Source organism: Agelaius tricolor, unplaced genomic scaffold (assembly GCF_023055355.1).
Source record: "Agelaius tricolor isolate 1412-34295 unplaced genomic scaffold, bAgeTri1.0.p SCAF_11, whole genome shotgun sequence".
NCBI lineage: Eukaryota > Metazoa > Chordata > Aves > Passeriformes > Icteridae > Agelaius > Agelaius tricolor.
Window position 1 is genome coordinate 13,177,371 of NW_027269271.1, and position 23,424 is coordinate 13,200,794.

At 37.7% G+C, this 23,424-nt stretch overlaps 1 protein-coding gene across 10 annotated transcripts in view; it reads left to right on the top strand.

Moving 5' to 3' along the window:
• DPYD (dihydropyrimidine dehydrogenase) overlaps window positions 1–23,424 on the top strand; it is a 331,540-nt gene that overhangs the window by 217,136 nt on the left and 90,980 nt on the right. For 6 of the 10 annotated variants that reach the window (XR_011680584.1, XR_011680585.1, XM_071436195.1 and 3 more), the window contains exons 15-16: window positions 8,460–8,528; window positions 10,954–11,037. Coding sequence is in view for 4 of the 10 variants with exons in the window: in XM_071436195.1 (XP_071292296.1) it covers window positions 8,460–8,528; window positions 10,954–11,037 (153 nt within the window). In the remaining 6 variants the exon portion in view is untranslated. Of the gene's footprint in view, window positions 1–8,459; window positions 8,529–10,953; window positions 16,540–16,851; window positions 16,972–23,424 lie in introns of those variants that run through there. The other 4 variants (XR_011680586.1, XR_011680587.1, XR_011680588.1 and 1 more) reach the window with 3 other exon arrangements.

Genomic DNA, 23,424 nt, shown 5'->3' on the forward strand with positions numbered 1-23,424 from the left:
AATATATATGAATAGATCAACAGAAAACACAGATTTTCATCTTCACTTCTTGAAAAGTTTTGCGCCTGACAGAAAGTAGAGTTTCTGTCTTTGATAATGGACTACTTTATTATAATTTTCACTATAGAAATATTTATACATGAAACTTTTTTTTTCCAAATGAAGGGTTCTGGTGGGGTTGGATCCCACTGGTGTTGCTTTGGCCATTGAAAAGATAGCATGCTTTTATCCCTATGAACATTTGCAGATTGTCTCTGATCATGAGGTGAGCCTGCCCATTGATAGGGCAGGTGTGGGACTGCGAAGAAGCTCTCCTCTTTGTGAAGTTGCATAGCTAGACTGATACCTAGGGAAATAGTATTTTTATACTATTTTTATATAGTATTTAAATACAAATAATATTTAGGGACTGATAGGTCTCCCTCATGAAGCTGGCATTTAAAGCCATCAGATAACATCCTGAAGATGGGACAAGCCTTATAGCGTGTTCCTACACATCTTCTTAACTACCACACCCCCACCTCTCAGAAAAGCCCAACTGAATTTTTCTGCAAAACTCAGGTAAATTATCACTAATTTTCAGTATATCACTAGGAGGATAATGGTGCACAGAGAGAGAGTGGGTGAGTTGTGGAGGATGCAACCTGGCTGACAAAATCGTTTAGTCCTTCCAAGCATCCCTCTGGCACCGGCAATATCACATGATGAAGTAGATCACAGGGCTCTGAAGTGTAAAAAGGGAGGGGTTTTCCTCTCTGCTCTCTAAGTCACAATTTTCTCCTCTACTAGCACTGATACTGCTAGCTTTCTTGAGATTTCAAAACCCAAGGAAGTGAATTAAAAGAAGCCCTGGGGGGTGATGGAACAAGAGAAGAGATAGGATGGACTTCTCAGAGATGCAAAGAGACAGATTTGACCTGGGGAATTGCTAGCTGACGGAGTGCAGGGGTTAGGAAACTGTGATGAAGTTATTAATTCTGTATTTTGTCTCTTTATATTTTCTGCTGAATTTGTTTTCTAATAAGTTAAGCAGCTTTGCTGCTGAGTAATTGGGGAAATATATCTGTATATATCTAGAGGCAGCCAAGGTCTAGAGGGGATCTTAGGGTTCCTTTCAGTCAACAGCTGCTCATTCCCTCTGTGGGAGCAGCCTACATGCCTTGAACATCTTTGTCTCCAGTTGGCTTCCCCTCTCAGAGGGGCACCCTGCAGAGAGTTGCCTGTGCTATTGTGAAAATAAAGAGCAACAATTAGTGAGGTGCTCAAAGAACTGTGGTTAAAAGGGCTTTGTGTATCTGGGCAGAGAATTTGATAAGAGAAAAATTTCTAAAGGTGGAGGAAAAAATTCACATATTTGTGCAGCCTTTTGCCAGCCTTGTTTTTCTTATGTGGTCTTGAGAATCAATAATGTGTCAGCACCCTGGTGAAAAGCTTTTGCTACAGGTCATAGCATGTGTCTGAAATATCATAGAATTAGATATATCCCTTTTCTCTTAGCTTCTCCAATAATGTATTGGCCTCCTCTGCTTTCTCTTTATATTAAATCGGTGTGGAAAGCACAGAAATACAGCAGGGGCTTACCAATTCCACAGGGGCTTGCAGGCATTGTTAGAAAGAAACAGTGCCAAAAATTGGTATCTGTCTTCATTCTTCTTTTGGATTCAGCCTTTATTTCCATGTACTCATATATTTGTTTTCACTCATTATCAAAGAGACTAAAGGTTGAACTAGGATAGGTTTCCTATGAAAAATAAAATCCCAGAGATTCTATCAAATTTCCAGGGAAGTCTTTAGCCACATAGGTAATTTTCAATGTAATTTGAAGGGTTTATCTGAAGTACTGAAATTTTCAACAGTCTGTCATAAAATGGACATACTTCTTCTAGTCATGTTAAATATTTGAGCTTCCCTGAAGTGCTCTATACAGGTGCAATATTCTCTTTCATTGTACATAGGCTTTGGGGAACTCTTATTCCATGGTTCCCTTTTCAGTGTTCAGAAGTTGCCACATCTTAATTAGAGTGCCCTGAGTCATGAGGGATGCATCAGATATTTTTTTGTTCTTGACCATTCACCTTTTTTCAGTTGCATTGCGAATTAGCAGCACTCTCATTAGGTCACATTTCATTTTCATTTATGCACATTTCCATGTCTGTGATGTGTGCCTGTACATTTCTGTGTAAGCAGGGCCAAGGTAGCTCCTCTGCTGCCCTGGTAGTGCTGACACCGAGTCTGAAGTGGTAGAGGGGCACTTACAAAACCAAGCAGATCCCTTGTTTCTCTGCAGGTAAAGTGCAACCTGATTAACTTTCTGCTCCCATCAAAGACACAAGTTGTGTTATTTTGCAAAGAAAAATGTTTGTTCATAGCCTTTGGGTTTTGTTTGTCTGAGGGTGTTAGAACCTAACAACTCTAGGCCTGATTTTGAAGTTGTAGCCCAGTGTGCTCACTGAAATCCAACAAATAATCTCATTAAATAGGTGGATGTCATTGATAGAAGCAAAGTCATCATATGAAAATAACTACCTTTAAAAATAAGCATCTCCATTTAGCCTGGGATTAGAATCTATGGTGTTTTCTGCTCATGCTGACTTTTTTATGTAATACAGAGAGCAAATCATAGCATTTTCAAACTTTTATCATCATCTTTCTAGACTTAGCTGTGTGCTGATAATGTTTGGCCTATTTTTGTGTTGCTTTGTTGTATCTAATTTCCCCTTCCTTTAAAAAACAAATGGAAGCTCTCACTATAAAGTATCAAGGCACAGAAAGTGTTTATTCCGAAGGTATGCTACAGCTGAATAATAAACATACTAACATCCCCTACTTGTCTCATTTTCATATACTCAAACATATGTATTTTAAGTGCAAGTGAAGGAGGAAAACAATGAATGGTTAGAGATTGTTAAATTATTTACTGGAGAGTAAATTCCCTGAAAAAAGAAGAGAGAAGAGAAGCAGAATTGCAGGTCAGCAGTGTCAAGACATTCTGCGTTGCTTGTCTTTATCATCATGCAGAATCTTTTTATTAACGCAGTGCAGAAAGAATAGATTTATGGACTGAAGGTACAATGTTTCATATGTCCATATCCATCTAGATTGACAGTTCCTACCAACATGAATTTCCCAGGAGAGACAGTGTTACTAGTGTCAGTGGATGGCATCATTTACTTCAGTGTTCCATTATTAAATTGATAACAAGATAATTCCTCTGCTTCTCAGAGACATGACAGGTTTTACAATTGTTAACTTTCTTATTGCATGGGATTTGATGTTCTAGGTAGGTTTTAATAAGAAGCTTATTTTTATTTCAGTTCTGCAACAAATCAAAATTTACAAGAATGTACAGGAAAGGAGAAACCAGGCAGAGTGTACGAGGCATCAAAATCAGGCTGGTTTCCAGAGGGTTATTTTTATAGCAGCAAATGTTTGTGCTCTTGTTGTTTTTCAGTACTGCACATTTGAGTGTATTTGTGCAGTACAGAATGTTTGCTGTGCTTGTACTCTTGTCTTGTGCAGTGGGTGTTAAAAGTGTTCTGTACATTGTAAATCTTGCTCTGTTTTTTTGAGGGGGATCATTTCATCAGCCAGTGACCATTTTGAAAAGCAGAGGGTGGCCAGAGGTGGCACTGGATAGCACAAAGCCTCCAAGAACTTTTCTGCTGGCTCAATGTGGCACAGCTGGGACTCATCCTGGACCTGATGCTGTGTAAGAGGCAGGTTTAGAGAGCAAGGCTGTTGGTGTGAGTCTTCAGAAGTGGAACATCTTGAGTGGAACGACCCAAAAATACTGTGTTGCTGTTGTTACTCCCTCACTGCCAGCTCTTTGCTGTTGATACTGCATCTATGGACATGATGAGAACTGCCCTCAAGTCTGGTGCAGCTATTAGAGGGTACAGGCAGGGAAGAGCAAGCAGAAATTTTGGCTGGATTTCCTGAAGTGCACAGAGATTATGCATAGGCCTGGAAGAGGAGATTCAGAACAGATATAGGCTCTGGCCAGTGTGTGTGATGACCAAAATAAATATGGTTATCACAGGCATGAGGATAGAGGATGGTGATTTCATTCTGTATGTTGAGAATTTTTCTTAAATTTGCAGGAATTGACAGTGTTCACATTTAAATCCAGACAGCTGAGACTTTTATTTCAGGCTGTTTGAGTATACTGAAACTCCCTTACTCCCTGCAGAGCAGTACTGGACAAATGGTAATTGTCAATGTAGAATTTTACTGCTCTCTGGCTTTAAATAGATGTGGCCCAAACTAGACCCAGTTGTTGTTTTTTTTTTCCTCCTCCTTTTTGTTTTGCAACCTCTTGCAGTGAATTCTGTGTGCTAGGAAAGAAAGATCACTTGAAAACATACACAGTGGCAAACCTCATCATTATTTCTTTTCATTCTATTGCATTCATGAGACATCCACATAGAGATAATGGATGAGAAAAAAAAACATTCACAAGGGAAATAGATTCTAGTTTAAGCTTCCAGGGGATTATTATAAACAGGGAGAAAAATATTTTAAGGATTATGAGAAGTACCTTGTCAGTGTTCTTTTAAGTAGAACAACTACTAATGCATTAGTCACAGAATTGTGTGAAATGTAGCTTTTTACTGCTTTAGCTACAGTATATTCATCTTATAATGGTGTCCTAACTGGTACATTACATACTCTCCCTTTTCCACCTCCCTTCCCTCCAACAAAAAGCAAGTTTTATTGAGGACCTCTTTGTTCCACGAATGATCAGGAAAACGCTGAACACAGAGCAGTGTGTGGTGTTGCAAAGGTGCATCTGTCCCTTTATAGGCATTTGGAGAAATTGTCAGTCACGTAGTGTGGGGTGAAAAGCCCTTGTCTGGTGACATGTGTCACAGGGATGGTCAGGGAGGGACAGAGTCCACAGGGCTGCTGTGTGGGGCGGGGCAGCAGCATCTCCCACCACGGGCAAAACAGCAGCTTGGATGGAGGAGAAGGGGGAGCAGCATCCACCAGCGATGATTGTGGTCTGGAATAAGGAATGGGCCGGGGGTCCCACTGTGCTTCAATCATGCACAGTTTGCAGGCAGCCCACACTCGAGCTATGACAAAGCTGCAATTTAGTCAACTCTCATTTACCACTTACCACACTTTAGCAGCAGCTTCATTGTAAGATCTGTCAGGAGTCTACTTTTGTAAGCTGGGAAGCGTGTGCAGCCTCACACTTGTGGCTCAAACCACTGTAATTAAGCTCACGTCAGGTTGCCACTGAAAATTTGAGGAATCAAAAGGAAGGATGTGCTCTCTGCAGATGCTCCTGGGCTGGGCCACGTGCTGGACTTCCATGAGATAGCAGCTGTTTGGGGCTGTTAAATTTGCAGGGGTGGTAATGTGGTACATGGCATTGCAGGCACTGAAAATATGAGTGAGAAGAGACATAGAAGCTGAAATGTGATACAGTTCTCATTTATTACTTTCCAATATAACCTCTGCCTGTTATCACTTGTAATTCTTACTTTGTTCTTGCTATTCTTTTTTAGGTAGTGATAATAGTCTATATTTTCTTTATAAATTTCCATGTGTGATTTTAGGAGTAGATCCGAACCTCAGGCATCACCGATAGTTCCCTAAATGTTCACACATGACAGTGATAATTTCTTTTTCTTGGGTACTGAATCCAAATGAAGAGACTGTAAAGGTGTTTTGGGGAAGAGCTGTCACCTGAGACAGGACAGTTTTGTTAGCACAGAGTGCTGGGGGATATTATTTTACCTAGGAAATAAGTTTTTTTCAAGTTATAAGAGAACACTGAGGGGGGAAAAACCATAAAATAATCCCTACTATTTTTAAATTTTCGTTATTCCCTCTGAGATCATGGCTTTCCTGTGAACAGTCATGGCAAAAATGTAATTTTTGTTTTCAGTTGTTTTTGTTATTATAAACCACTGCTTCTGTCAAAAAGGATGGGCTTAATTTTAAATATGAATCCTAAAACTTATCAATATTAAATAAACATGTTGTCTTAATTAACAGCTCTTGGAAACATCACAGATCGTGTTCCTCCTCTTTTGTACACTCCCAGCAGAATTTTCAAATTTCATTAGTAACACTTGATGTAACCTAACTCAACTACTTATGAATCTAGTCAGCTGCCCTTGTTGTCTTACAACTTTCCCCAATGAAAAAATTGGTTTGTTTTAAAGCTCAGTTGTGCAGATTTCTGATGTACTTTGGATTGTGAATGCAACTGTGAAAATCCTTATCATGTTGTCAGTGTCTGAGCTGCTGGGTTGTTTTTTTACTTTAGTTGGTTTATAAAAAGCATGAATTTGACAAGATACTGTTTCTAGATAAATTCCAGTTGCTTTAAATTTTTCTATATAATTTCTTAGACAGATTTGTCACAATTTTTGCTTTTAAAAAATTGAAGTCCCTTAAAAGAGATTTCTGTTTGTTTCCAGAGCCCTCAATTTATCTTGACTATTCAAATAGGAGACAGAGCAGATTTTGTTTCATTAACATTTGACCTATACAGCTATATAAGATTTTTCCCTATTTAAAAAATTATTGTATAGGAGAGAGACTCTTTTTCCCTGTCAGAGGGGAATAAAAGCGTGGGCAGTAATGATTGTGTGTGCTTAATGAAGAGTTTGGTCTTACATTTATGCCAGAGGTGAGCACAAATGGGCACCTGCAGGCAAGGCAGGCACTTCATCAAACACTTCCCTTCTCCCCAGACTGCCATCCTGCAAAGAGGCCAGGAGGGTGGGTGGGTGGATGGGCAGCCTGCAGGTAGGTGGGTTCACTGTAGAGACTCATCAGAGAAAAACAGTGGAAATAATGATGATACATGGTATTTCCTTTTAAATTAATATGTTTGGAATGTGTTTTGTTTTAAATTATTAGAATGTAACCTCACCATGTCCAATTTTCTCTATACCTGCCTTACTTTTCAAAGTGTGTTTCCCTCCCTTCTGAAGATACTAAATATCTCCTCCTTCTCATGCACATAATTTGGGAGTTTACAGTTTCCAGCAATTGTGTGTGTTGGACAATTTTTCTACACCATGCTTTTCAGTATTTGTTTGAAATGAATGAGTCATTAACCCTCAGCATTATGGGAAAGTTCAAGAGAAGTGTTAAAATGAGGGGGTGGCAGATTCAGCCAACCCTAGATATTAATGAGACAGTAAAGCTTGTTTGGAAAACAAAAAGATTAAAATCAAATGTCACGTTACCTGTCAATCAAACTTTCATTTGAAAGTTTCATGTAAGAGGGCCAAATAAACAAGAGCATGGCCAGACACTTCTATTCTCCTCTCCTTGTGTTTTCTTTGAACACAGACTTGTAGACTTCTGTTAAGTTTTCTGATATCTTTTCTGATTTAACCTTTTAGCTGCTGCAATATAGTTTTCTGTTGCATTTTTTCTTCCAAACATCATCCTTCTAAGTTGTTCATGCAGGAGTTTGTGGGCTGATTTCTCTGCTGATCTTACCTCAAATCTGTCAACTTCATAATTTCAACTTTTGAGTCCAGAACACATTATTTTATTTTAGTCTTAAATGGAAATTAGCACTGTCACTTGAACTGGGCATTGACCAGAGGAGTAGTTAACATTATTCTAACAGTAAATAGCACTATATGCAGCTGGTAAGGTGTATGTTTAGGTGCCCCCCCCAAACACTGAAGAATCCTGTAAGATCTTATTTTACCTAAAAACATGAACCTCAAGAAATATTTTAGAGGGAGCCAGCAGCTAGAGGCAGAATCTGGACTTGAAAGGTGCTCAGTGTAATGAAAAAGAAAGGCAATTACACAGAATAGCTCTGGGGAACTCGGGCTAGTCAGTGTACAGCAAATAAAATGTGCATCATGGAATAACAAAAGCTGGAGGTTCCCTGGGCCATTCTCCCAGTCCTGCAGAGTTTCCCCACATGCTGAAAGTCTCTTCCCAGTTGCCTCTGGGACACAAAATAGTTCTGGCTGTCTTTCACTGTCCTAAAGTTGCATGGTAAGAGACTCCAGGGTCTGGATTTGATGTGTCCTGGATTCCTGAAGTCAGCTGGAATAGTGTGTGTATACACTGCCACATTGGAGTGTAAACTCATGCACTGATGTCTTATCTACCTCTAAATAGTCAAAATACTTCTGTCATTTGTATTAATAGTAAATACCAGCTTCCTTCCTCAGACCTCACGAACGAGTATGTCTGACAGTGTCCTGGTTGGCTCTGTGTGTAGGACAGACTCTGTTCTCACTGTGTCGCATGACAGAGAGAGTGCATGTGGATAGACCCTCTTCAAAACCCAGGGATGTAATAGATGAGTTTGTTCACTGTTTCTTGTCCCCAGTGAGGTCTGCAGCTGTATTTCACTCTCTAGCTCCTGGCAGACAGCTGGTAGTTCCCATGAGCAGGCTGTGCAGTTCATGTCTAGAGTCACAGTAATGTACAGTATCACAATAATGTATATATGCTCTTTCCAGGTTCTGATTGCCAGCATCATGTGCAGCTATAACAGGGAGGACTGGACTGAACTTTCAAAAATGGCTGAGGTAATGGTTTCCTAAATGTGTTTCCACATATTTTTGGTTTTAAATTCTCCTTGAAAACAAGAGCTGCAGTAAGGGATTTCTTGAAAGAAATAGATTCAAAGTGAAAAATGAGAATTTAAAACATGTCTGTTATAATTTGCTTATTCTGTGTTTTCATTAAAATGATGGAAATGTAAATTTAAAGGAAATCTGTTCCATAAAAATAGTCCCTCAGATTTTAAACAGTACCTGGAAAGCCTTTAGTCTTTGAATCTATATACTTTTTATTTGCATTTTAAGCAAACTGTATATTATGACAGATGCCCTGATAAAATTTAATTCTACCTTTGAGAGCCCAACTTGATCTTACCTTGCCTAGAGGCGCACTAGTTTGACAGCACCAGAAGAAATTTTGAATATAAAACTCTTGAATATTTAAAGTATAAAGGGCTCATTTAATGCTATTCTAGTTTTAATACAGACTTTCAAAAATGATAGCTGAGAAAGTCAGCATATATAATAGCAGTCAGCAGGCTTTCTATAATATAAATGCAATCTTACAGAAATGCAAACAGACAATGCACCTGAAATTTCTATTCAATTTGAGGAAAAAACTATTTAATAACATGTACCTGTGTCCATAGGAAGTAGTATAAGAAATACTGATCAGGACTGCACTAATTTCATTCAGAAGGGTGTCTATATCTGAATGGAAAGCAAAGTTTTTACGTTTAAATTAAAGCCTGTTTTCCACATAAGGTATCTAGAGGAAATTAAAAGCATAGCATTAACAAATTTGAGCAAAGAAAAAATTACTGTGTCATTATTGCTAGCACTACCTCAGATTTAAGTGTTTAAATTATAAATATGCTTTTATATATGTATAGATAGAGATGTGGATATTTTGAATTTGTGTTTTCATATGGCAGAATGTTTCAACATCATTGTTGCTTTATTCAGTGTCCTAAGCCCTCCTGTGGTTATGTAGGGTGACACTTCTCAGTTTTCTTTGAGCATTTTAAACCTATGAGGAAAAAAGTCACTTTGGGGACTTAGGGAAGTGAAATTAAACATTTTCAGTAGTTAGCTTCGTGATCTTCAACACTATTTCAATTTATACCTGTATTTACCTAATTGACCATGAAATCATATTTTGGAATCTATGCTTGACAGAAGCAGTGCCACACTTAAACTGATCAGGAAGAATGGCTTTACTGTGCCTTTGCTCCTGTTTCTTTAATCCGGTAGTACTGCTGCCCAACTTTAAGGCACTTATTTCCAATCTGTGCTTGTATTTATGTCACCCCTTTAGAAAAGAAGTGTTTCTCTAAATGCAGTCAATGATGTGTAACCAATGTGATAGAACACTCTTCTGGGTAGTTGTTGGTGTCTGCCCTGTGAAGAGCAGCACTAGTTTGGGGCGCCCTGGAATGCGCAGCTGAAGAGCAGGGATGTTTAATCGCACGCGTAGGATCCTGCCTGGGAGGTAATGGATGTGGCTTTCACAAGAGCAGAAGCCCCAGAAGGTAGCACAGTGTCTCAGCAGGAGGACGACCTATTCATCCAAAAGGTCAGCTTGTCAGGGAGGCCGACAGCCCCGGCATGGCCAGGCTGTGGGAGCCAGCCCGAGCGGGGAGGGTTCCTGGGAGTGATGGATGGCTTCTCCCTGCTCACGCACTTGGGGAGCTGCTGAACCATGGCCACACAGCAGGCAAAGTTACTCCAGTTCAATAAGCAAAACAAAATGCAGATGCAGAACAAAACCCTAGTTAGAGCCACTGGAAGGCAACAGGAAAGATGTTCGTGTCAGGCCGGAGCAGTTCAGAAAGGAAGAGGAACATGTCTGTGTGCTGCCCTCGGACAGCTCGGCTCCTTCCCCTTTTAATTGTAACTAATAGAGGGCGATGAACAGGAATTAGCATGACTAATATGTTTGTTTAGACTTTTTTTTATTAACCTCTTGTTCTTTAGAAACAAATTTACTTAATGACAAAAGCTATGGCAGAGTACAGGTGCCTGCAGAAAATCTGGAGACTGAATCCATTAAAGCAAAAAGGAAACATTACTGAGTTACAGTTCTTCAGAGCACAGCAGCACCTGTGTAACATTGCCTGCCAAAACTCTTAGTGCTGCTCTTAGGCCCTGTAATTGCATTTAATTTTTTAACATTTTCCAGAACCAACTCTTTATTCTGCTCGTATCTTTTTATTTTGTTTTTTACTCTAATTCCTTAAGAATCTCTGGAAACCATATCAGTTTTTTGAAGTTTTTTCTCTCTAATGATCAACGTGCTTCTTTTCTAGGGTATCATAGCTTTTTTTCTTAGAAAAGAAAAATAAGTCAAATGTCTGAAGAAATCTATTTAACATGAACAGTAAATGCTACAGGAAAGAGTATATTACTTGAAATTTATTTTTCATTTTTTGTCCTTCCACGTGTTTTATAGGTTGCTGGTGCTGATGCGCTGGAGTTAAATTTATCATGTCCTCATGGTATGGGGGAGCGAGGCATGGGACTGGCCTGTGGGCAGGTAGGACTGTAACCACAATCTATTTAGTGTCTCTCCAGCAATCCTGCACTGCCACATTGATAGTTACACCTCAGGGGGCAAGACGCAAGCTGCAGATTACCAGCTTGAGATTTTTAGGTTGAATGTGTTTAAATATTTATTGATGAGAGGAAAAGAAAGAAAAAAAGAAGCTGAGAATGTACAAAATGCTTAGTTTTGCTGAGAACAAAAATGCATTATGTATTTGACAAGGAATATGATGAAAACAAATAATTTCAAAAAAGCACTTAGACAGAATTTGTTGATTTCCATTTCAGTGCCCTGTAGATGTCTTTTAAATCACAAGCTAGTAATTACTGCATATATCTGTAATGATTTTGAAGAACATGAGATATACACGCATTTCATTTCACAGTTTTTAACATATGAGCCCAACTGTATTTCAGAATCACAGAAGAGTCCATACATTCTGGTAGTACTGTGTACAGTTAACACCTTCTCTTGTAATGGCCTGTGTTCTGTTACTATAGATTTGCTGGTTTATACGGTTGAGATTGGAATTATCCATGCCTGATGTCTCTGCCATGCAGAAATCTGTTGCAGGGTTTATCAGTACACCCCATGACTTCAGTTAGGAGAATGTGTGTTGTTTTGGCCATGAAAAGAAAATACACACATACAAACCGTCATTCTCATACTAATATCCTTTTGAAGTTTGTAGATTTTTGCATGTTTTGGTCATGCCTTGAAATTTGTTTTGGCTCTGAAAAATGCCCAAATATAGTGAATTGAAAGTCTTTGAAAAATCTTGGTTCACAGTCTACCAGGAGAGATTTTCTAGAGTTTGACCATCAAAGTTTCTGAGTTATGAAGCCTGTTTGATTTCCCATCTTAATACATTTTGGGGACAGGGAGAAGAAGAGGACGAAGGGGATGCAGAATGGGAATCATGATTATATACCCTAAAGCTGACATATTATTGTTCACCTGACCCCTTTGTAGAGGGCTAGTAAGCATCTTAATTCATCCTCCCTTGCCCAGTTAAACACAAAATTTAGAAGACCTGAGATGTAGTTGGGTAACTAAACCATTCCCATTCTAAAACTAGGGAGGCACTAGGAACTGTAATCAGTGCAACACTTCAAGTGGACACACTTCAAGCATAGCTTTATCATAGCAATACTGTCAGGCACGGTGCTCTGGGCATTTTATTGTTTTCTGTGAACAAAATTATGTCAATCTGGTCCATACTGTAGATTATTATTTTCAATGAAAGTAATCTGGATGCTTTTTATGGCCAGTGGTCATTTACTGAAGTTGTGATTAAAAATGGGAGAGAATCATAAAAGCCCTCCATGATAACAGTAGCAAAACAGTAATAGTTATTATTAATTTTTTCCCTGAATTACGTTCAAAAACAAATTGCTATTTTAGCCATGTTTATAAATTCTTGAAGAAATTCCCTCCCTTCAGTCCTCAGAGCATAACTCAGTAGTTTGGTGTGTCCCTGCCTGAGAAGGCAGGACACTGTGGAAGGTGCAGCCTGGTCAGGGAGAGCCCTGGAGGTTCCAAACTGAAACAGGCTCCTTTCAAGCATGGGGTTTTTTATTTTTTTTATGTATGTGTTATTTCTGGCTTTCAGTGGTTGGAGTAATGTATGCATGTGAAGTTGCTTAGATGTGTAGTCAGTAGGGAGCTGTCTGGCTACATGAGTTTTTACATATCTTTCAGCTATTGTAAAATCAGAGAAGCAAATGCAAAATCTGAGCACTCAGGGCTATTGTGTGGATTTGTGACTCTCCATGGAGGAGATCAGATCCATAAAGAAAGATTTCTTTACATATACATGTATGCTTTTATAATAATAACATTTCTGTCTTTCCCATACAGTATGGATATTCCTTGGAATGTTTCATATATACTACTCTTGCCTAAACATTTTCCTGTGTTTTCTTATTTGTCTTATCAAAATGAGAGCTCAGAAAAGAATCAACTTATTTAGATGAATGAGTGAATAAAACAAGCCATGTTTAGCGAGCCAGATCCTGATGTTCTTCCTCAGAGTTGGCTAAAATTGAATTGTAGTGATTTTAAATGTAGATTATTGAAGCAAAGGGTGGGGATAAACTGGATTAAGTAATGATATGTGCAACAAGATTTATCAGTAGCCCTTCTGGGGGCTTCCATGCACGGTAGCCCCTGGAGACCCCATCAGAAGACACAAAAGTACTAGATAGTATTTTGGTATTCTAGTTGTTTCCCCCCCCGCCCTCCAGAGGTGAAGTCAAATAGGTCATACAGAGGTGGTGTGGGGAAGACAGGGCTCAGATATGCTCTGAGAAAAAAACCACCACTCGATATCTGGAAGTCAGGGCATGACGCTTTGAGAGGCAGAGCAGCTTTCCTGGTTGTACAGTGAAGCAGGTTTTCTTAAATCTTTTTGATAACATAATCCATGTCTTCATAGGAATTTTTTTCAAGGATTAGGTCTCTTTCATGCCTAAGCACATTAAATCCTCAAGAAACTACAGAAATTGCTGAGATGAAGAATAATGCAGAAAAATGTGTCTTTTTTACTATTTATCATGTCTAACATGTTCTGCCTTTTTGTTGTTGTTAAAAAAAAAAAGGGAAAGGAAAGGTTAATTACACTGTCTACTTTTTCTTCTCATTCCAATTCCTATGGTGTGCCCACAGGGTAAGTGTAGAAATCTGGGAACATCAGATTTGTTTTTCTCTATCCTATTTTGTTGCCTGGTATCAAACGCTTTCACTGTTTTATATCAACCACAAATTAAAAAGGATCCTGGTATATCCAAATTATATATATAAAAATGGGTACTAAGTATGGCTGTTTGTTTTATACTGAATTACAGTTCTCAGCTTTTATTTGATTTTAATTCCAAGTCATTAGTGCAGACACTCAGGCGCCCAAACAGCGTAGCTAGCCAGAGGGTAATATTAAGAGGTATCTGTATTGCTGCCAATAAGTTACTTAAAGCTGGTTCTGTATAAAATGTCAATTATATTTACTAATGCTGATTAATGATAATAAAGTTAAGGTTTGTATTCTTTTGTAACAATCTGCAATGGTATAAAAGTGGATATCGTTAAAAATTGTAATAGAATTTGTCATTAAATTTACCACCACTAATGCACAGATTTTCCTTGAATCAGATAACCCATGTGTACAAAACATTTAATAGTAAACATAAAGACAACATGGTGAAAAGCAGATTATTATAAAATGACAGTGTCACTTTCCCACTATAGTTCAATCCTGTAGTAATCTTAGCATAAAATTATGAAAATAATAAATCAAGCATGTGAGATGGTAGCACTCATATTTCAATGTCTAACTTGTGATGTATTTGTGGTGCACTTTTTGTCCTTCACTGGAAACCATGCAAAGATGTTTTAATTTTTTTTCTTACTTATCCTTCTAAAAAGTGGCATTGAATATTCAAAATTATTAATGTCATGTATGTCATGTGAAACCAACAAATATAAATGTTTGTCTTTTTGATTTTGTTCTGAAGGTCAACAAGTCTCTTCACCTGCTCTGCCAAGAATGTATAGTTAAATAGAGTCAGTAATCTGGGTTTACTTTACATTCCTGCTAGATGATACCCCACATCTAAGAGCTGTAATGTGCATCTCCCAAGAAGCATTAGAACAAGATTGATTAGGACAAGTGATAGCAAAAGTCTTCAAAATTATCAGTGAGTCTTCTTGGCCTAGTGGGCAGCGAAAAACCACAGAGGGAAGGAAAGAGCAGTTTACAGCTACCTAAAGGATGTGACAAGATGCTGCAAGAGTAGCTACAAAGAGATGATTATTCTCTGTCATGTCAGATGGTAGAGCAAGGGCCAAATTGCAGGCTGAATGTTTGAAATTGTGCATTAGGAAAAGAATACCCTAACAAGGTACAAGGAAAAGGATACCCTAACACATACCCTGATGCAGATCAGGAATATGTTGTCTGGTGGAGCTGTGTGCTCTCCAGCTCTGGAGTTTTTAAGGCTCAGGCAGGCAAAGGTGTGGCCAACATCATGGTGGTGGTGTTAGTGCCAGTCCAAGTGGGACCTTCCAGTACCTCCTGGAGTCCATTCAGACAACCATTTCTGTGGATTCACCGTGTTCAATTCCTCACCAAAGGCACTGTATTCTTTGTACCAGGAATAGGAAATGAGTGCTGTATAAAAGGACTTGGGTGTTCACTTGGAGTGAGATAATCAGTATGAACAAGGTCTCAAGCCAAAAGCGACTAATCTCATATTCAAAGATCTTAGCCTTAGTGCTATAAGCAAATATTGCAAAAGTTAATAGCATCCTGGCATATAACTATTTCTCATTAATTAGTCATACCTTCTAACCCTCAAAATAGAAAAAATCTTTGCCTATTTCAGCATTTAAGCCCTAGGTTTGGGGAATGATTTGATTTTTTTTTTTTAGTTTATATTGAAGAAGGAATATATATGTCTCTTGTGAGCATTGAAATCCAGATTCTGGTGGTTTAACTATTCAGATAATATGTAAAATGAACTTGCTTTGTGGTTCTTTTCTTACCTTTATTTTCATTTTGCTTCAGTGGTACTTGCTACAGTGTCTGCTGCTGGCTGTGCTTATGTTTATTGCCTGCAATTAGGAGGCAAGTTTCATAAAAGCCTACATTGCCTCATTCAGGGGATGACAAATCTGTCAAAAACAAAAAGAAAAAAACCCCAAAGCCCTGGTTACTCTGTGAAGATGAGAGCTGACTGCATGGCACAATTAGATTTGCTCTGCTGTACCTTGGAAATGGGAAAGATGAGGCTGCTTTTTAATTGAAGTGCACAGCATAGCATGCTAATTCGCTGTTGCTCTGCCAGTAAGGAGCTTGAAGTATTTTAAATAAATGATGCCCCAAACAGAATTTGATTATATCTGTGTTCATGTGACATTCTACTATCAGCCTACAATAATATGCTGGTTAAGTATAATTCATTGAGTCCTGCAGGCAGTATTAGTTCTTGCTCTTCTCTTCTATATCAGTTATTGCTACAAATTAATGCAAAGTACAGCAGAGTGGTGCTGCACTGGGCTGTAGCAGCAGTGTGGACATTGTCACCCAAAATCCAGTATAAACCAGCCTGAGTGAGGTTCGTGTTGGTGTTTGCTGTGGAGTTTCAGGACTTGTGTGTCTTTTTGTTCTCTTGCATTGGCCACTGTCATCCATTTTGGCTCGTTCTTCCAAATATAATCCGAGGTGATCTCAGTGTCTTTGCATCTGCCACTGTCCTCTCTTGCTTTGGGGCATGTCTTGACCAAATGACCTCTTTCAGTCATGTTTCTCAGTGTCCAAAGTGTTTCAAAGGCACTGTAAATTCCATAAAACTGGGTGACTGGGGAGAGGAGGGAAATCGCCTGCTGCCCAAGCAAATGGATATGAAGAGGAGCCTTGGTAGTTCAACTGAGGGAAAAGCTCACCAGAAGCAAGAAATTCAGTTCCTGAGAAAGAAGGATTTCTCGGTTGAGGCAGTGGTGCTGTTACTCTGTGTGTGTGTGCAGGGATGTGCTGTACTGGGCATTGTTTTGCTGGGAGGGAATCTAGGATGTGCAGGGAGAAGGGATGCAGCTGATTGCCTGCTTCAATTCCTACAAATGTAGACATAAGCACACTTTTTAGCTAGTCAGGAGATGTGTTTTGTGGCCTTATGTTCATGGTCCCACACTGATCATGGTCCAACATCTTCCTTTATGATAATTTGGTTTTGTTGTTTAACCTCTTTGGATTGGTTTTTAATCTTCTCTGTTGTCAGATGTCTCTTCTTTCTCTATTTCTTCATTCTTCAGAACTCTCCTCATAAACCAAACCCTTTTGCTGAGTTGCTTTAAAAGTAAAAATTTATTCATAAGCTATTTCACTGGAAATCTGAGCAGGAAAAGCTTGCTGGCTTTATGGTCACTCCTGGGTAAGTGACATTCACCTTCCTTCAGTACCTGAGTATTCATTTTTTTTTCTGTCACCATTGCAGGATTCAGGTGTAATTAAATGTTGTGATTTAAATGGATTTCTTTCATCCATCCTTTATGTCCTCATGTATTCTATCTTTTAAAAGGAGACAATACTTAATAATGAGGTACGACAGTTAATTGGTGTTTTGTCTAAAGAATTCTGCTTTTTATACACTCAAGGAGAAATGAATTGAAATGCAAAGTTTAATAAATTCATCATCAGAACTCTATTCTGTAATTTCGTATTGTGGTTTGACAACATTTAATCCACTGTTATTGCTTTGAAGGATTTCTAATTGAATTACTCAAAAGACAAAATGGAAAATAAAAAGGGATTATAAATTCGGCAATAATGTTAACAGCCATACCAACTTGCTGAAAGTTTTTAATGACATGCTATGGCTGTTAATAAGGTTTGAAATACTGATTATGTGTGGTGACTTATGTTTATGTAAGGAAGGCATTCTCTACAGAATGCCTTAGCAAATGTAAAAGTGATTATGTTTCCTTGAAAATCATGAAGACATGAAAGCTATTTGGATTTACACTTAATTTTCAATCTTACTATGATAGAATCATTTCTGCTGAAATTCACATTATGGGTGACAGATGTCACAGAGAAGGTTAGTCTGGTCACTTTACCAGTGACCTGGCACTGTTTGACTGTTTTAATGACACTTCAGTAGCCTAACAGCAATGAAGTATATAATGAGTGCTTCCCATAAAGGAACAACCCTTTTTTTAAAATTTTAAACCAAGTAGTAACCTGTACTTGTTCTTGAAATGGTATTTTAATGCCCTGAGATGTTTTCAGAAGAGGGAAATGTAGTAAACTTGAGCAAATGCCCAGGCCCTTTGATGTGCCTTTGGATATGTTATTGCACCATGAAACATTGCAGTTTTTTGTAACCATGATATCTGTTAGACAGGATTTACTGGAATCAAAGTGATCACCAGCAAATAACTGTGCAGATAAAATAAAATATTTTAATATTTTTTATCTTGATGCACATTAGTAATTTTTTCTTTCCATGGTTTCAGTTTTATGCCAGTGTTTGATAAAGTTAATTAGCAATATATTAACTTGTCTCTTCACTGCCTACACGAGAGTTTTCAGGATTAGACTCATATTTCTTTAAATTTTTCCTTGGCTCCTAGGAAAGTTAGTTTGCTGGGAAGCTTGCTTTTTACAGTAGCCAAATCTGAATACATGCCCACTTGATGACCATTCTAAAACTGAGTGGCAAATTCTCAGAGCATAGGTTTTAAATTCCCTTTTTGTGTTTCAAAGGTTTATGCTTTCCTCAATTATTTAGTATTTTCTACCTTATTATTATAGCAAAGACAGAGCTTGCCTACCTGACCACAAGAGAAAGCTATTTGTAGCTGCAGCCTTCACATATTCGAGTTCTGAGCTTCCCTTTAGAATATTTCACGTATGACGTAAACCTAATCAAACCCTTATGCCTTCTAGCAGGTGACCTCTGCATGAACTAAAGAGCTGAAATATTATTTAATCATGCTGCATTCCACTTTTTACAGTGCTATGAGAAACATTATTTTGGCTGGCTAGAAGCAACCAATATAAAATATTTTGTTCTGTCAGGGGTAAAAAGGCATTTTTATTAGTCAACACTTTGCGTAGACCAGCACTGTTAAATAAATCTTTCCAGTGTGTCCAAGAAGTTTACTAATGGTAAATGTGCAGTTTTGTATTTTTGACTTGGAATATTTAGGCCAGTTGATATTGCAACAAACAATTTGGTAATTTGGACTGCCAACCGTGCATCAACCTTTCAGGCCAACTATTAGTGATCTTTATTCTGGAAACCAAAGAAAATCATCTGACTTGAATGCCTTTAATATTGCATTAAAATCAATAGCTATAAATGCTCATTGCTAAAGTTTTGACAGACCTATCGTAATGAAACAAAAGGACTGTTTTCCCTGTCATGTAAGGTAACTATGAGCAATATAAAATGTCTTAATAGTTACTTTTTAAATTAGAAAGAAAAAAAAACCCAATTCTTCGGGTTGCTTAGAATAACATTTTCAAATTAAAAACAAGTGAAACAAAACCTAAACATTCAGAATAAGGAAAAACACTATGGCTCAACCATCTTCACAGAGAGAAGAATTGGTTTTCAAAACAAATTCAGTTATTTTCCTCTTTGTGCTGGGGAGAAAACAAAAAGCTTTTCTGTAATTCGAAAAAGGAGTAATTACAAAGCTGACTAAAGGCAGCAACCAACCTTTCAAGTCTCAGTTGTGCATGATCTTGACATCCCTTTAATTGCTGTTCTTACTCCAAACACAAATATATGTTTTCTACTTTCCTATACTGGTAAATCAAAAACCTCCAGCTCATTTTTGACCTTGTCTGCACACGGGTTTTCAGTCATGAGGTGCAGCATTATCCAGAAGGGGTGTAGGAGTGCCATGCTGCTAATAAGGTGTCCATAGAGGATCTCCCACACAGCACTTTGATAAATGTATTCTTGAGTTTGGATGCTGACCTGTGTTAAAATTGGCAGCTTTTAGATTAGGTAAGTGAAAACCCATTGGAGTGGGTTCTTTTTGTTTGGCTTATTTTTGTCTGGTTTTTGACATACCTAAAGCATCATTCGTTTGTGCAGCTCCAGTGAGTACTACAATAAAGAAACACTGTAACAAGGTACTTTTCTAATTTTTTTTTATGAAGTGAGGCAATCAAAGCTTATTTGTCTTGGGCATTTAACATCATTCAAAGGTTACAATTAAAGAGCTGACATAGGGAGAAATAGTTGTGATACCAAAGCAGAGTAAGAAAAAAAGGGAGAAAGGGATCTGCTAAAATTGAGACATTTATTGAAATTCTGATTCTATAGAAACCCTTTATGTGTCTTTTAAGATTTATTTTGTTATATGCTTTTGATTTTAAAGTTTCTTTGTTATGTACACCAATTTGTTCTTTCAGTTTTTCAAAGCAGTCTGAGGAGAGCCTGTGACTCCTTTGAGCAGTAGGAGCCCCAGTCTCTTGTTGGCTTTTCTCAATGCCCACTGTTGCCTCGCTCAGTATCGACAGGGTCTCAGAGTTATGACTTCTCAGTTCAGCCATGCCCAAAACCTGGACCTCATCCAGAGTGACTTGATTTAGCCCAGTGACACGTTGGTATCACTGGAAGAAAAGGAGAATCTCAATTAGGCTCCCCCGAGTGGAACTTGCAGTGACAGATCTGAAGGAGTAGCTGATCAAATTTTGACACCTTGCTTGCAGCTTTACTTTAAATTAATAAAGTCCAAGCATCTAGGAATGGAGCTAAGTGACAGGAGTTTTTTAGTTCTTATAACTTACCACAGGAAAAAAGAAAGTTCAGTCAGGTCTCTCAATTCTCACTTAGATTTTTACTTTAGCAAAAACGTAATGAATCAGGAGTCATTACTCTGTAAGGCTGGGGTTTTTTTAAAATTAAATTTAAAGATAAAAATATGTCTTTACTTTCAAGTGGTAATGTTTTTGCCTAATTGATAAATCTAAAACCAAAAGAATGAATGTAGTCTGCAAAAATGAATGGTAATTTTCCAAGCTATACTTCAACATCTTAATATGCAGTATTTTGTAAGCAAAAATGTGCTTCTTTCACTAGTAGGACATGCTTAGTTATATAAGTCATATGATATCTTCTCAGTTTAAAAATATTACAGTTTTTGTTCAAATTATAAAGGGAACATTTTGCTGTGTAAAAACAACATAAATATCTTCATTTACTTAGTAGACTTGTTTCAAAAGCCTTTTTTTAAAGAAAGGAGCATTTTAGAGTGTGTAAGAGAGTAGAAAATAAGTATGTCCTTGAATTAAATCAGTGAACAATAGTCACAGAGCACATCGTTGCTATGGTAGTTTAGTGAAATGGTAACTATGTGGAATTTGCTTAATTTTTCTCATCTGAATCTCTGATCTTTTAGAAATGCTTCCAAAAACTCCACCTCTACAACCTCCCTTCACATTGAAAAGACCTCTTGTTTCAAAGTGCAAATTAATTAATAAAAGCTGAAGGCTTAAGTGGGATGAAACATTTTTATTCTCCTAGAACAAAATATGAAATTATTCATCTTTGGATGAATTGTTATCCTGAATGAACAGGGATTTTCCTGTACCATTTTATAGAAGATATTTAATGAGATTTTGAATTTGGGGGGGGTTGGTTCTTTCGTTTTTTTTTTTTGCTAAACTAGTACATCTTAGATCTTATGACAAAAAGCAATAGAGTATTAACTGGAAAAGATTCCTGAATTCTATCATTATCTCTAAAATTTATTGTGTGGCATTGGTTTCACATCGCATCACATCATGGATTCTTTCTGGAGAGATATAAGCTCTCAACCAGCAGCTACATTTTTTGAGGCTGACCAGGCTAACCCAAGCCTCTGATGTAATTTAGGCCAGTTTTTTAATTTTTTCCTAATATATATAGATAGCTTCACATACTACTGTGAAAACTGTTATTCCTGCCTTAGGTTAAACTGCTTCATTTCTTTCTTTTTGACAGCTGCGGTCAATAGATGTTGACCAAAAGCTGTCAAATTTCCTGAGAAATGAGGAAGAATTTTTTACTCTAGATGAGAAGCTGAGAGTTATTCATCTTCTATCCTGGGAAATCCTTCCTTTATTTTGACAGGCTTTAAACAAATTGTTAGCTTTAATTAAGTTTGAAATGGGACAAATGCACAATTTAAACCGCTCCTTTCTAGGGTGTAAGAAGGCAGTAAAACTAACCATGAGATTCTGCAGTGGTGACTCTTGCTACAGTGATTGACTGTAATTCTGTGTTTTGGTACTGTGGAAATTTTGTGTAGGTTTAGAGAGAGACAGTTTTATGAAGACAGTCTTGGGCCTCCCATACGAGGAAGGAGAAGAGATAGTGGTGTAAAGGGTAAATATTAAAATACACACATAAATATATACATATATAAGTGGTGAAGGCTACAGGTACTGATGTGCAATGCTTTAAGGTGGAATTCCCATACTTCTACTTTTTCTTCATATTTTAATGAATAGCAGAGGAATAGTTCTTCACACACAGAGTTGGGTTTTTCCTGTTATTAGGGTTGGGTTTTTTTGGTTTTTTTTTTTTAAGTTATGATTTTCTAATGGTTTTCTGGACAAGAAGTACAGGATAGACACATTTAAACTAACAGCTTGTCAGGCTAGTACATCCTCATTACGTTTATGGGATCTCTGTAAAAGATGCAGATCCACAGGTACACACTGAGCCAGTAGAGTGGATTGAATAGTGAGGGGTCTACCCAAATTAACATTACTCACTTTCTAAAGCTTCTCCAAATGTGTCCTGCCCCGGCCTTTCCATGCTACAGTAGTGCCACTGTAATGTTCGGAGGGAGAGTAGGATGCTCTAGAAAGTTGACCTGCTGCATGGAGGTTACCAGCAGATAGGGGAAGATCCTCCTCTCCTTTTTTTTGCTTTTCAGATGAGGATGCATTTGGGTCCTCTTGGGCTATCAGACAGCAATTTGACTGAGGATAGGTTTAACTCTTCCCTAGTAGACTATTGTTGAATGAAACAGTAAAGTGAGAGTAGTATATGTATTGAATTTAACAGAGAGAATCTTGCAAATTCTCACCTAGAAAGCTTTTCTTATTCTTATGCTTATACATCATCTTATGCTTATTCTTATTCTTATACATCATTCTTGTAATCATAAAAGCTCTCCCTCTTTTTCCATAGCTATGGGTACTATTTTGAAAACTCTATCGACTGCTCAGAATGAGAAGTTAACTGTAGAACATTTTTTCATATAAAAAATTTCTCCAATGCTAATAGATGCAACAAAAATACAAGATTTCTGTCTGAAGGGCCAGTACAGAAAGAAAATCTGCCATGAGAAGGATGCACTGTTGTTGCACTTACCTACCCTTGCCTATCTGCACATAAGAAAACTTATGTCTGCTTCATCTGTGCTAAATTAATAAAAAATAAGTCCTCTGTAACTTACTATCAGCATTTAAAATTGCAAACATGTTGAAATAATGCATTTAGCCATAAAACTCATAGGCAACAAATATACATCAGAATAGTCTTGTGGCCACCAAAGGTTTGACGTGTATGAGGAAGATTAAATTTACTCTTGCATTAAATATGATAAAGTATTTTAATTTCTGAAACTTTTTTGTTTAGGTCATTGTAGTCAGTGATGGATGAGGTTTAAGGACTTTACATGCAAGGTCTTGCTGTATCTTGCAACACTCATTGTGCCATCTAGAACTTCCCATCCTCAGAGTCAGAATAATGGACCAACACAAATCATCAATGTGACACGTGGTGATAAATCCAATAGGTCTATAATGAAGAAGTAATGAAGACTTCATACATGTACAGAGTCAGGATTTGGTCTGAGAAAAGCTGCATTTTC